Source organism: Buteo buteo, chromosome 1, assembly GCF_964188355.1.
Source record: "Buteo buteo chromosome 1, bButBut1.hap1.1, whole genome shotgun sequence".
NCBI lineage: Eukaryota > Metazoa > Chordata > Aves > Accipitriformes > Accipitridae > Buteo > Buteo buteo.
Window position 1 is genome coordinate 40,737,309 of NC_134171.1, and position 16,110 is coordinate 40,753,418.

The 16,110-nt window shown below is 35.6% G+C and overlaps 1 protein-coding gene across 1 annotated transcript in view; it reads left to right on the top strand.

Annotated features, from left to right (window-relative positions):
- Positions 1 to 227: 227 nt before the first annotated feature.
- GLRA3 (glycine receptor alpha 3) overlaps positions 228 to 16,110 on the top strand; it is a 70,692-nt gene continuing 54,809 nt past the window's right edge. The window contains exons 1-2 of the mRNA XM_075041804.1: positions 228 to 306; positions 6,813 to 6,880. Coding sequence (XP_074897905.1) covers positions 228 to 306; positions 6,813 to 6,880 — 147 coding nt within the window. The remainder of the gene's footprint in view (positions 307 to 6,812; positions 6,881 to 16,110) is intronic.

A 16,110-nucleotide genomic window follows, 5' to 3' on the forward strand; every position in this document is an offset into this window, starting at 1 on the left:
GCTACTATTATTTTTGAAGGGTAAACTAGCTTGAAAGGCAATCTTAGCTTTCTTATTTTCCTGTTCATACAAGAATGAACTAAGTGATTTACTGTGTAAAATTAAAGTTTCCCTAACAAAATCGCTAACAAAATGTTTTGTTTTGGTTTTTTGTTTGTTTGTTTTTCCCTGCTGTTAGCTTGGTAGCCACAAAGGAAACAGACAGTGCAAGATCTCGTAGCATGCCAATGTCGCCATCTGATTTCCTGGATAAGCTAATGGGTAGGATGTCAGGCTACGATGCAAGGATCAGACCAAATTTCAAAGGTAATTTCAAACCTAAACCTTCAGGTTTTCAGTATTTCAGTATTTCTTCTCACACAAATGCAGTTTCTGGAATAAATGTGAAAATGAAGAAGTACACTCACTAAAAAAAAAAAGTGCCTTCTTTTGCCTTTCTTTGCTATGACAGTTCATTTCACAGCTGCCCAACATTTCTTCTAGAAATTAGATTATCACTAGATTTGAATTGTCTAATATGGTTTGGGTTTGGGTTTTTTTTCCCCTTTCCTGAAATGCTTATTAATGAATTCAAATTCCCACCTTGGACTACCATAGCCTGAAGCACTCCAGAAAGCAAGTTCTGTGAAAGAGAGGCCAAATCCTCATACCTGCTTGATCCTAACTAAAATGAAGAGTATGTTAATAATATAACCATCAGAGTCAAACTCAAGAGAACTTATCTTAGTTACCAAATCTATCACTAAAATAGATTCCTCACCCCTGTGCCCCAGTTGTGCTTTGAAATGGCAAAAGGGACTATCTTTCCTCTTGTTCCTTTCCCTGTTCTAAGTTCTCCACTGAAACTGCAGGTTCTCAATACCTGGAATTTTCTTGTGGTGTGTGCCTTTCATGCACTTATCACAAACGAGATTCAAACAAGACAAAAGAGATTCAAAGAAGATTGAAAGTCCAAAGTTTGCAAATGCAATGGTTACATCTTCTGAGGGTCTTAGTGCAAACCAGACTCAGGCATGCCGAAGTAGAGTATTTAATGAAGGGTTATACAAACTATATTATTATACAAATACACAAACTATTATACAGACAAATACCACCCATTCTAACTTTTGCAGTCTGGGAAGTTTATGTAAATTTGACTATACTTTTTTTAGAATGCAGAAAGTACCAATAATATACTGGAATTATATTTAACTCTATTTCTGAATCTTTAAATCAAGTTATCAGTCTTTAAATTCTCCAGAATATAATATTTTTTTGAAGAGAAAACCTATTGTGATTAAAAATGATATTATTCTTAATTTGCTTTAGCTGTCTTCTCCTATGCTTGTCTTCCTGAGTCCAAGAGATTCTCTTAGCTCTAACATTTCACTATAAGGCAGGTTTTACTCCATTTTTGCTACAAAAATTTTCCTTCAGGAAGACAGGCCTTCCTCCTCTAAGTCATCTGTCACTGCCTTTCTACCTTAATTTTTATGCAGCACTGAATTTTATAATTTTTTGACATTTCCAAGTCCCAGGAACTTAAGTGGTTATGACTCTAAAGCCATTGCTATTTGCTTGTTTTGCCAGAATTTGCCCAGACTGATTCATAAGGACCAGATAGTTCATCAAATTACTTCCTCATCAGTAAGCCATAAAAAGTTGGTGCTGTATATATAAACTTATTACCAAGGATTTACTGCAGCTGGAAATGCTTTGCTTTTAATAAGTTAGCGGTGCTGATATTTCTCAGGAAATTATAAACATGCACTGGAAATTCAAACTCATCCCTAAAAGATTTACAACAGTGATCAATACCCCTAATGACCATACAGAGTAAGTCCCTTGGCTTTTCCTTGCCAGAACTACTTTGAAGAATGTTCCAGTGCCTGGCTTCCTGGAGCGTTAATGTATGAAACAATATTTGCAAAGTAATGCAAAGCACTGTATTTCTAAAATTACTTTCTTATATGGGTGGTAGCTCTTAAATTATTTTTGCTCCTTATTGAAGTTACCTTGACTTGTTGCCACAGTATACTCTTTAGCATGCAAACTGCAGGTTCAACCTAAGGTAAAGCTGTGCTGAGCAAAAGAGGACCTCAGGCAAAATCTAAGCACTGCAGTTTTTCTTCTTTCTTCTTTGAGTCTCCTGAAGTCCTACAAAGAAGCATTTAAAAATGAGGAGCTTATAGCTTAGCAGTTGATTTGGAGATTGGATTTTGGAGTTTGTCATGTACACCATGCAATCAGAGTCTTCTAATGGGGCTACAGTGAAGAATAGGCAGATGGTTTAGAGATTAGCGAATTCAATACAGTACTTCTTGAAAGTATAATTCAAAAGACTTAGAGCCTTGTTTTGTAACTGTTGAAATTTAAAGAGACAAAACCTAATTTGACATTGTTCTTTTTCAAAAAGTGCACATTCTAAATGTTCTAGACAGCTATGCAGTTTGAACAAATCTGCCCAGAATGATTCAGATCTATCACTAAGAATAAGTATCTCCTTAAGTGACTTTGCCATTTTCTGGTTAGTTTTATTAGTCCTAGAACAAGTGCTGGGGCTTAATGCCTTTTTGAGTTTTTAATCTGGCAACAGTTTTAAAGAAACAGAACGAGTACTAATAAGAGAACTCAGACAGGCATTTTAAATAATCTGTTCTTCCAATAAAATTCCTATGTAGACAAGATTTTTAACTACCAATTTTAGTTATAATTAATCTTGGTCAATAACATATAATTATATATTTTGTCTCAGTGCTCTGCTTTTGGATAGGGAATTCTGCATATCTCTTCTTCTTCAACAGAAATAATAGAGAAGACTGTTGGTATTTATTTAGCTATGGAATAAAACAGAAAATTAAGAACTCTTGTAAAATCTTTGTTCCAGTTGCAAAATACTTTTATTTCTGGTACATCAAACCTATAGCAAGGTCCTTCTCTTACTCAGCTGTTCGACAGACTATATCTGTTCCTGCAAATATAGGAAATACTTCACTGTCTTTCAAATTTGGACACAATTATGTAACCCATGCATAAAAATTGTCATGGCCTCAGGATGCCCAGAATTAACCTGATACAGAAGAGATGTTATATTTTTAAATCTGTACAGCCCAGGTTGCACCACTGATAACAATCTATTAAGGTGGAAATTTTGGGATTCACATAGGAAAGTGTGAAGTGTTCCTTGCCCTGGTATTGCCAAACAGTATTCAGCAATCATCAGTTTAGGGATTTCTTAAGCTAGGACTTACGTGAAAAAGTAAATTTAGATAAGTATGTTCTTCTGATCACTTCTGGAAGCTGTTTATACTTTTGGCCTTTCCAGTATTTTATGGCAATAAAATTTTTGTGGTTTGGAATAGTGAAAAGTACCATTTTTTGTTTGCTTTGAATTTGGTGACTATTTTACAGATTTTATTACCATGTGACATACTGAGAAATGGAAGAAAAGGATTACTTCCTTTTGATCTTTACAGATTGTATACTTATATATCGCTCCCTACTGTACACCTTTTCCAAAGTGAAGAGTCCTGCTCTACTTAAGCTGGTGTTGTGTGGCAGCATTTCATAGAATTTGTGATCCTTCTTTGACTACTTGACATCTCTTTTCTCCCTAATATATCTTTTTGAGGCAGACAGAGGAGAAATTTTGAAGTATTCAGGATGGAAGTTCATGATCTACTTGTATGGTAGTCCATTTTTTTTTAATGTATTCTTTGCATTCTCCTATCTTTATTGATTACAGAGCATGCTTCCAGACAACAATCCCTAATTAATCTAGCCTTTCTTTCCTGCATGGAAGTCATTAATTTGGAGCCCCTCGGTAGGAGTGCATAGTGAAGATTATTTGGCATTTGACTGACGCTGAATTTCATCAAACATTTTATTGCTCAATAGCTCAGTATTTTGTGATTTTTCTGCACCTCCTTGCAGTCAACTTTATATACAACTACACTAAATAATCTTATAATAGAAGCAAAATTGTATTGCTATATCTTCTTTTCTAGGTCATTAATATTGAACTACTAAGATTCAGTTCAGATCCATGAAGGAACTCGCCAGCAATCACCTTGCACTTTGAAAAATGGCTATTGATTCCTAACATTAAATAACTTTAAAGCAAAAGGCCTATAAGAGAACTGTCTCTCACGTCATCAAGACTAATATCCTTAAAAAGCCTTTGGCAAAAGATTATGTTGAAAAGTTTTTGAAACTCCAAATAAACTATTTTAATTAATTTAATTATATATTACAATTAAAATTAATATTTATTTAAGTTAATTAGATCGCCTTTGTCTACATGCTCATCAGCTCTTTCAGAGAGCTTCAGTAGATCTGAGAGATGTTATTTCAGCAAAAATAATATTAATCCATATCTGTTAATCCTAACAGTCTTCATCATTTCTACCAGTTTAGCTGGTACAGAGGTAAGGTTTACAGGGATAAAGTTCATTGTCAATGTCATCCACCATCATACCTGAAGTCTGGTTTTCTTTTTTAATTCAAGTTATACTTGCTGGACATGGCACGCATTTCCACTGATAACAAAATGGACACAGGTGATAGCTGACTCACAGTGATTCATATTTCCACAGTTTTGCAAAGATTTTTATAATGTCTGGCTTGATATCACCTCAGCCTGTCAGTTTGTTCCTGTTCACTTAGTCTGAAATGTCTTCTACAGTCCTTATACAAATCCTCCATCAGAATGGCTCCAGTATTTGACACAGCTAGCAATTGGGACAAAAGCTGCTACAAAGACTTCATTTAGTTTTTCTGCTCTGACCTTCTTCACTTTCATGGACACTTTTATATCTTAATCATCTTCTCTTTACTTCACCTTCCAGATCTTGGCAGGATTCTATTTTTAACATCTTGCAGATAGTTAGCATTGTTAGCTTTTCTGTCTCTAGTGAGTTTCAGCTCTATACTTTTCCTCCCTGTCTTTAACTGATGTTCAACTTGTCCAAGTTCCTGTGTTTGAATATGACTTCCAGTTTTAACATCTTCATTTATGCTTCTTCTTGACCATGTTTTGGGAAGTTCATTTTTACTCTCAGCACAGTATCTTTAAGTAATCTGTAAACCATCTGCAAGCTGCTTTTAGCTTCTCCTTTTATCCTTTTTTTAACTAGCCATTAACTATATTTTTGTATTGCTGCTTTTGAAATTAAGCATCAGCATTGTAGTGATTTAGGGCTTTTTCTTTATAAAAGCAACTGTGTTTGTTGATATAGCAAACTTACACTTTAAATCATAGTAATACTTTAAACAAGATAGTATCATACCAAATTTGAAATGATGACAAGTAGTACAACATGAAAGTGTTTGAAAGGAAAGCTACCTTGCAAACAAATTATCTAACATAGCCAGGAAGTAAAAATTTCTCCCTGACAGTTTCTAGTGACTCTGCCTTTGTTTGTCTCCCCTGCTTTTTCTTTTTCCCTTGATCCTTTTGAGGAGTTTTCAGTCAAGCTTTTACTGAATTCTAAGAAGTACTGGATATGCTGCACAGCTCTAAATAATTAACCAAGCATCAAAGCAAAAATAGTGTAAAAGTGACTGCAGAGTGTTACCTCCTTACCTGAGAATTCTGCTCCATAGACGTAGTCTAGTGTATTACAATGACTGAAGTACACATAGTGAGGTTTTGTTCCAGTTGCTATATAGTACTTCAAAACAATTATTGTCTTGAGGAAAGAAAGCTGGATCTTCCAAGTTGTGTCCTTTTGGCAGAATTTTTAATGGACTTTCTGATTCTTCGAGTATTTAATATCAAGTTCATTGGTCACAATTGATTTTGCTAGTTGCAAACCACCAGCAGCGGCAGAGCAGCTTCTTAGTTCAGCGACCCTAAAGAAGACATATTACATAAGGGTTTGTAAGACCAGTTCTCAAATTCCAGATGCAGATCTTTCATTATTAGTGACTGCTTACAACTGCAAAAAGAAACCAGGTTCTCCAATGCTGAACTGGGTTATTGATATAAGAATATTAAGGTGCAGGAGGGTGACAAAAAACCCTTGTGATGGAAAAACCTTGTTTCTGCTGTACACAGACTGAAGTTGATAAGAAATAATGGAGAAATCAGCATGCTCTACCATAATGCCATTTTTACAGAGACTTTCAGAGAAATAATTTAGAACCTTTTCCATGAAGAGACAATTCATTGTTCAGTTATCATAATGACTGCTCTGCCACTACTGATACTTCACAAATGCAAGATAAGACAGAACGACAGTTGACTGAAGACCCATGGTAACAGAAAGTTCAGTTTAAATAGATTCCTAACCATTTTGTGGATTTAAGAGAAATGAGAATGGAATCGAAGTCATTCTTTCTTATCCACATTTGTTCCTTTAACCAGTAGAGATAAGAGCAGTAATAATGTATTTCTATTACCAGTGATGACAGATAACATTAAAGTAGCATCTGCCTTGAGTGAAAAAGGTCACTTTTTCCCGTAATTTTTGTGAGAAGTGACATACATTGCTCACTGAAACACACATAAAAATACTTTCTACTATATATTTCAAATGGGATGTTGATTTTTTTGCATAGAATCATCTGTGCAAGTTTATAATGAACTTTCTCCTTTTTTTTTTTTTTTTTATTGCTAGAACTGGCCAGTCAAGCAGTATACCTTTGAGAAAAGTCAAAAGGAAAATTATTAGAAATAATCCAATTTAATTGTTCATTAAATAAGTTGTGAATGTAGCATTATTTCCTCCTAAGTCAATAAACATTGTTTCATAATGGTTTATATTTTACAGTCAGCCAATAAGCAATGATTCTGGAACAGGGACTGGTGTCTTTTTTTTCTTTTGCAGGCCCTCCAGTTAATGTCACATGCAACATATTTATAAACAGCTTTGGATCCATTGCAGAGACAACCATGGTAAGATATTTTACCTCAAGCAGTGTTTAAAGTTCAAGTTAAATATGTTCAATGAGCTCAAAAGCTAGCTAGGGCTTCTCTTCACCTGGAACTAAATGAAGAAGGAAACCCACTTCTGAGAACAGAAAGTGAGAACATTGAATTTGGCAATTGATTTTTCTAACAGAAAATTCATCATTATACCATCAGACACACATGTAAAAGTAAAGCCAAAGGTTGTCTTTTTTATTTCTCCATAAGTTTTATTTGACAGTTGTAATGAACTGATTATTTTCAATTAGATAGGTATTAGTTTCTACAGTGTTCCACCTTTCTAACCTCAAAAATGTCAATTCATGAAGTTGCTTTGTTAATAATATTTTATAATTTCATTATATACAGTGCATATGGGGATGTAGACTTTGTGTTAAAAGTCCCTCTTCCATAGAGCTATTGCACAGAGATAATAGAGTAAAAGAGTGAGCTCGTATATAAAATTTCGTTATGAATACTAAGAGTGGGATAAATATAAGTGTATTGCACTCTTTTTGTACATACACTTATAATTCATCTATTAAAGAAAGGCAAAAGATAGAGTACAAAAAGACTGGAGATTTTAAAAAAATAAGGACAAAGAGAGGTCAAAGTCTAAAGACAGTAAAACTAGATATTGAACCATAAATCCATAAAAATAAATTGGATAATCTTATTCAACAAGTGAAACATATATGCTAACAACTTGGAGCACAGATTTACTCATTAAAATTCGGTGAGAGAGAAGATATAGGCATTCTTTCTCCATACAAGTGCCTCACATATTTTTAAGAAAGGCAAATAAACACCTTTGAAAACAGCTTCATAGTAATTTGGGGACAGAGAGGGTTAAAATACAGAAGGATGAAGGAAGAACTGTGGGAGTTTGTAAAATCCAAATATAGTAAATACTCTGAAATCCCAACTATTTCAGGGGTCAGGATATGTACTTGGAATGACAGAACACAGACTAAAAATAATTGGTATAGCAAAAAAAAAAAAAAAAAAAAGAAGAAGAAGATAAAGGAATAATACTAAGCAAAAGCCATCCTTCTGAATTACCAGTAAGAGCAAGAATGAGACCTTTGAATGTAGCCAAGGACCTGTAGTTAGGAAATCAATAACGTAAATTCATAAGGTCAAATAATTATGCCCCCTACCTTCAAAGAGATATTCACAGCTGCCTCATCTTTACGCGGCTTGGAATATAGTGGTAGAAAATTTCAGGTAGAAAATTACTTTAATTTGTCTTTGGGTACATTGCCAGATTGCAAATCCCAAACAGATTTACATGGCATCCAAGGAGATTTATTCAGGTTTGATCAGAGGATTAAGCAATGCCCACATGATTAGACTAGTCCTCCACAGCTACTTTTTAATGGCTGTATGGGTTAATCTGGTGCAAAGCAGGAGGCAGACCAAAGGGTCAGTAAAGTGCAAAGATCCAGCAATTAGATCACTATATAAAGGATATTTGGAAAACTGATGTTACTACCACTTAAAAAAATTGTCCTGAATTTGGGAACAGGATGCCTGAGTTCACATCTCAAGTGCGTTTTCTCTCCAAAAAATGAGAATTATAAATGTTTCCTTTCAGTACAATTTATTAAGTTAGTAATATACTTCTATCTTATAATGAAATTACATTCTGTCTGCGTTGCCTTGAAAGCCAACTAAAACAGCAGAGACAGACTACAGCCTGATCTGTAACAAATAGTTCCAGGTAGTATGTTATAGAAAATACCAAACCTGGTCAGAACCATGGGGGTTTTCATTCTACTGATTATATGCATTCTAAAACAGGACAGTTAAGCACAACCTTGACCTTAGGACAAATGCTGCCTTCATGATGCTGGTATTCTGTTTATAATGTATTCACTGATACAGTTCAAACCTGACTTTTGCTTATGGTCAGACCAGCAGCTGTTGACCTCTGAGAGACTCAAATCTTCCTTTGCAGAAGAACAGATGCTTTTGTGTAGATAGGACTTTCAATTGCATATTTTATTAGCTTTACTTCTCCCCAACACTGAAGAGGAACATTTTCTGAAAAACATGAAAATTTTTCTGTCTTAAAATGACAATCAAAACCATCTTCTATTATTTTACAAACTGAATTTCTGCACTGTTGAACAGAAGTCACTTCACTGCAGTTCAGTACCAATTGTCACTATTTTACCAATTTTGTTTACTATAGTTCTTAACATTCAGGTACCTATGTGTTAATATTTATTCTAAATCTTTACACATAGAAAGACTTACTAGAACGCTGTATTAAACTCAAAAAGCACTTCTATATTCTTGATTTCCAAACTGTAAACAAAAGAGCTTAAGTAAGCAACAAGTGCAAAATAAAACCTGGCCACTAAGCAGTACCTTGAAGTCTCGCTGGTAATTAAAACTACCAGTTGAATAATGGGATACGCATATGATCTATTAGCTTTAGAGAAGTCCGAGTGCATCAAGCCACGTCCTTCCCTGTCGTTGTAAGTGCTGTCGGCCCTGTCCGTCTCTCTCTTTCTCCCCGTCTCTCTGGTTCGCCAGGTCTCTCACCGATGACCGAAATCTTTGAGCTCCCTCTGCTGCCTCGGTTATGTATAACACACTAAACACTCACGGAAAAACAATGGGTTAAAAAAGACCCAGGATCGGCTGCAAAATGGCCCGGTGCCAACTTTGCACTACCGAACTTCACAGTTCTCAGTAAGGAAGAGGAGTTTATCAGCGTGCGATGGGAACGTACAGTGTGCCGAGTGGGCAGCAGGGGTCTGCTCTCCGGCTAGTGGATTCTCTTCAACTCACCCACATCTGGTCTAACAGTTCAGGAGAGACAACCAAACCAAAATAAATTAGCTTAATCTGGTTTACAGCTTGTTAACTGTGTCAATTGGTTCTTTCTCTTTTTTTTTTCTTGTTTTTTACATTTCTTTCAACTTATTTAGAGTATGGGTTCCAGTTATTTCATATTCCCTTTCTTCCTCTCAAAAGACAAATCAGTTCGTAGTGGGGAGAAGGCATGCCACCTCTTGCTAGGAAGCTGTGATTCTAGTTGAACCTAGGTAATTTTAAGTGATCACGTGAGGAACTTAATTTATGTCATGTATGCTCTGAGGAGGCAGAAAAAAAGTAAATCGCATAATTTAAAACTCCCTTAAACCAACTTTCATCATCGGCACCACTTAAGGTCCAGCCTTGCCAATTTTTCTATGTTATTGAGCCGAATGGTAGTACCAGATCTGTATATGTCTTGATGATATTCACAAAGTGAGGATTTCATACTCATCCTCTAGCAAATTAAAACTCTTACCGTTTCGCACATATAAAGGAAAACCTAGGTCCAGTCTTATCGTTTTTACCTGTTGCTACTATTTTTTTTTCACACAATGATTTAGAAATCTTAAAGCATAGGAGATTAAACAAATGTGGAAGCCCAGAATAAAATTAATGTTTTACTATATTAAATTAACATAACATATTAACATAAATTAACATCTGAAGTTTTTTATTTAAGATAAAGAGCGACATACATAAGCACGTTTAACCTTAAAAATCTGACAAATCAATCGGATTGCTTGGACATATAAAGTTAAATGTACATTGGCAATATGGGAACCATATCCTACTGGAAACCAAATCATTTGCTTATTGGTGCACTGGAACTTAAATTTCAGGTCTTATCACAACATCCTCAAAAGTTCCTTATGGGGTGGGGTGTTGTAGCTGAAGCTGTGCTCAGCTTGTATTTGCACTGTACCTCCTAATGCTAACAGATTTCCTGATTGTCAGGAGCAGTGTCCTATATATTGTTGGCAGTTAGCAACAAAAAGAAACGGAGACATTATTCAGTCTCACAGGGTGAGAATAATATCAGTACCAACATTTTCAGCTACAAATGTTCATAGACGAAATACTGAATAGAGGAAGCAAAGACTACAGAATAGTTAGGCTATAGGGCTGATAGTAGGCCATATCAAAAAGCCTCCTTTTATTCTGGTAAATATGACTGACCAACTTCCTCAAGGTTTTCTGAGTTTTAAAGGTCAGGAACAACACTTTGATCTTCATGCAGATTTACAGCAATATCTACTAAGTATGTATGGATATGCTTAGCATAATGCATGTGCTAAAAGTGCATTGAAAGGGACACTTACTGAGAGACCTAATGGCAAATGACAATGATGCAGACAATTAACATATTAAAAAGCATATGTCTGTTATTTGTTCCTGCCACATTTTTGCTGATGGGTATTTCTTCACTCAGTGAAAATAACTGTGTTATCCTGAATGTTGTTAGGAAGCAGGCGATAGATCTTTCTGTACTCCCAGCATTAATGAGATTATTTTACATTTACAAATAAAATGTGCTTTTAACCTACATTAACCCATTTTTAAGCCATCATAATTACTCTCCTTTCACAAGTCACAGGTCTTTAATTTCATTTGCTTCATCTTTCTTCAAGTGAGCATTTCTGTTTATGTTCTGTTCTGCCTATTCTACGTTGTCTTTAAATAGAGTGCTTGAAAGGAGTGTTCACTTCTACACATTGCAAAGCTTAACACTGAAGAGTTTCACCAAATATTTTTCCTAAATGAACCATTTAGTTGATTGTCTCAAATACAAGGAAATATATGCCTTTCTTTGGTGAAAATATGCTGAAAATTTCTGTGTAATGGATATACCAATATGTTAATATTGAAGTGACGGGCAGAAATATCTACGTTGCACAATTTTTATCTCAGATGAGTGAACGTGCAATAAACGCCACTTTACAGTTTCAAAATTAAAAAAAAAATAAATCCATTTTTTCTCTATTTGACAATTAACACCCTTATATCAAGGCACAGAGAAGTCAACAGGTTGTTCTTGTATGAGTTTGGAAGGTGGATTATTTAACATCTTTTATTTAATCATAAACTTGTGTCTGCCACCCTGAGCCTGGGTCACAGAGTCAGGAGTAGACAGAGGTTTTTCAAATTCTAGCAGGTCTGCAGCTGTTCAGTTTGTTACATGACCAAATTAATCCATGCAAATCCTCCTGCTGAACCTTCATTCTAAGCAGACAGCATCATATCACCCTCCCCAAATACAGCGTCTATTTTCTATGTTGTATGGAAATTCTATAGGATGCAAACAAAGTATGCTTGAAAAAGCACATTGTGATGCATACAGCATATGAATTAGCAAACAGTGTCATTTGTTTTCAAATTAAAAAAAAAAAAAGACCTGTATCAGTTGGTTTTATAAGCAGCAACAGAAAACATTGTTTTGTGCAGTTCTGCTCTGAAACTTTTAGTCCAAGATAACTTTTTAGAAGGGAATCTTGGAATTCAGATACTGTGTGGTAGAAGATATCAGGTAAAATGCTGGCTGGTGTTACAACAGCGCAACAGCATGATGAAGCAGGGAGGGACAAGGAAATGTTAGACAAAGGTAGCACAGCCAAGTCCCATCCATCTCACTGAGTTATTAGTATGGCATGGCACCAACTGCTTGCAACCACTGATCAAGGGTGCATATTGCATATCACTAATGGGTGTTGAGAAGAGGTGTTTTCAGGTGCCTATTAAGAATGAGAGCAATTGGAGTTGTGCATAAAAACATGAGGGTCAAGTATCTGTTTTGCTGATAAACTGTAATAGATGGTGCAGCAGATGGATAGGTCGGGTGATGCTACGCATAGAAAAGGCTAGTACAGATGGTACTGTGCATGATGGTTACCAGGTACGAAGAGCTGAATTTCCAAATCTGGGGAAATCTGGTTCCCTGCTAACACTGAAAACCATCCTTACGCAACAAGTTGGAAACAAGGAGAAATAATCTCACTGTGTTTATCTCCTGGCTACTGGGAAGCTTATGAAGATGATTGTACCGTTCTATACCTTTTCCTAACCTTCTCTTTCTCTGTTATGAGAATAGTCCTGTATTCTTTCCTGGCATACATACTGGTGCTTTTTCTCAGGAAATAACTCCAGCCTTTTGGGCTGCTTTTATGACTCTGAAAAAGTAAAGCAAATGTCAATTTTTCCTTTTTGATTCCTTTGATGATTTATAAATGATTCAGAAAAAAAAATAGTGTTTGGATTGGATCATCACAGAATTAAATTCCAGGAATCTGGGCTGCAAATGGGCTTTGCACTGAATAAAATAGATTTGACTGTAATGTTTGGTTTAGGTTTGGACTAGTGAAAATGGCTGATTAAATTAATTTTTAAAAATCACCAGAAGCTTTGCTTTTGCTGGAGTTGATGACCTTTCCAGAAGCTGGTGGCAGGCTTCTTTCCCCAGCCCCTCAAGCCAGTGGTTTTTAAACTGTTTTCAGAAGCAAGTCTCCAGTGAGTTATTAGGGAGGAGTAGTGTTTGTTCCTTGGTTAACAGAGTGTGATTATGTTATTTGAAAAAGAGACTCAGTTACAGGGATGGTTTACACATATTTCATATAATTGAAAACCAGTATATTCAACATGGATATACAGAAAAACAGAAATATGAACTACGAATAGACTCGTGTCAGTAAAAAATGAACAAGTCTTGTCTTGTTTTATTAAACATTAGGTTAATTTTTCTTGTCACTGTAAAACAGCAACAAACCAACTCAAGACCAAGTCTCAGGTTTATTTTAGATAGCATCCTGAGGCCAAATTCTGCTGAAAGCTCTACAGATACAGTGTTACCTAATAACAGAGTGTATTTGTCTGAGAAAATACTGGAAAAGCAGCAAGGTCTTGTTTTCAGGTCTCAAAACCTGCCATTTCTAGATATCCTTTCAATGATTTATGAAGAATTGAAGCTTCCTTTATAAAAGGAAACTATTTCATGCAGTCAACATCTCCAAATTGACTGTGAAGTTACAGTCTAGAATAAGTGATGCTGTAATCATGAAAAGCTGCTTGAAAAAGTTTTGGACATTTTTGATAGCTTTAGGTGAAAGCACTGTCATAGAGGATCCGACTCAGTTGTTAGTGTGCACTTGCAGTATTAATGGAAATTTAAAAGTGATGCAAGAACTGAAACAAGTCATAGGTCTGAAAATATAATAACAAGTATCTAGAGTAAAGCAGATGTTCAAACTGACAGTTTTCACTGAGAGCAGCTGTGTGATGGGCACAAACAGAATAAAGGTGTGGTCCTTCTGCAAAAACAGATGCCTTTAAAGCAGAATCTAGAAACATAATATACCAGAAGGTTTCCACAATGAAATAATAGAATTCCCATTTCAGTTTTTCTGATTTGTAAACTGGATTCATTTTTGCGGTTGTGATCCATAATTTATTTCAAGATTTTTTGGAAGAAGATGAATTGGAATAAGCTTTATATTTATCCCAGTAAGGCTTGGTGGCTGAGTCACAGCCAAATTCTGTAACGTTTTCTGGAACTTGAAGCTGAAATTCAATGGGATCTTTATGCAAGATGGAGAATAAATATCTAAGTCAGAAGTAAAGACTGCTGGTTCCATTTAACTGTCCCTAGTGATATAAACAGATCATCTGGATCTTAATACCCATCTATAAGGGCGACTTACAACTAATTGCAGACCTGTGTGGGGCTGTCAAGGTTTCCAGACATAACTTTTATTACTTATTGCCAACAGACAAGAGGTAATCTCTCAAGTTTCCCAACATGCAAGAACAGTGTTTCTAGACTATGGCGCATGCAGGAGACAGGCACTCTGAGCTTATGTAGAAAAGCTGCAGGTAGACACTGGCACCAGGTTTTCTCATTTCAGAGCAGACTGCTCTTTGCTGATCCTGTTTTTGTGGTGCCTGAAGATGCAGTTCCATACCTACAACTAAAATTAATTTAAGAGAACTGCATCCAGATTTTTAAAAAAGCAAACACTGGTAGTCTTTTCTTCCTAAATTTTAGTGGGCTTTTGTCACTCAGTTTAACAAACAACTAAGACATGATGCTTAAACACTTTGGTACTCTTTGCCAATATATAAATCTACAGACAATGGTGAAAGCTGAGTGGCTGTATCCACTCGTTCAAGCTGGGCATCCACAAGCTGGGATCTTCAGCTACCTCCAGACTCATACAGTATCTTCTGCTTTGACTTCCTAGTCCTGGGAGACATGTCAAATCAGGTATACAACTATCTATACCAACTTCAGGTATACACAATTCTGTAAACGTTTTAGAACATGTCAGTCAGAGATTGTTTCATAGGTCTAGGAAACAGGCACCAGTGTGCTGGGTGATGTTTTCTTAAATTCTTACTTACATTAAGGGAAACCTAGCTTTAAATGTTTTTTACCTCATTTGAAGAAGACTGAATCCAGGCCTGCAGTTGACTTAGTACTCTAAGCCTAGGAGTAATTGTTCTGTTTTATCTAAAATAGATAAATATTTACCATGACAGGTGTTATAATCAGCTCTTCCAGACATACTATAGGAAAGAATTTTCTCATTCTCTCTGGTCCATTTTAACAAATATTCTTAAAGATTTTACAAAACACTTTGTACAATACAGAAAACTGAACAGCTCAATTTAAAGGCATCAAATTTTACATTTCCCCATAGCCATATATTGCAATTATTATGAACAAAAGACATGACAAGACCTCCTATATCATCAGTGCAAGCCCTTGCTACTGCAGACAATTTTGCTTTATAATCATATTCATCACTTGTTCTAATGCTATCCAAAACCCAACTGGTTTCTTTACATGCCAGCCCTTACAAAAGGTTCTTCCAGAATCTTTATGTCCTCATTCTAAAGAAGACTTAGCCTTTACCCAAATTTTTATGTCCTGTGCTTACCTATACCCATCCGATCTTGTTCTAGAAAAGCTGGAGAAAAGTTCACACCTCTTACTACCTCTTACCTATGCTTGCTTACATTGATTCTTCTTTCTCTAACTGCTGTTTTTCACTTAAAGGAAAAGCCATGTATCCACTCATTTGTGCTGCATACAGCACTGCACTATGAAAGCCTATGGCATTACTCCCATCCCCTCCAGCATTATCTTACTTACTTTTATATTTTTATATTAGTCTTTTCAATCTGTTTGAATAGTAGCAATCAGGTTAGCTGTTGCTAAAAGTCTATATCCTGCTGCAGCAATTACAGCATTACTTAGAAAAAACTGTGAAGATAACTAATTTGCAAGCTGCAATCTACTCAGTCACTATTGTAGAAAATCTGAGGAGCTCTGAAAATAAGATTGTGGCATCACTACGTAGCTCTGTTCTCATTATATGAGGTATGCTGTTATAAAG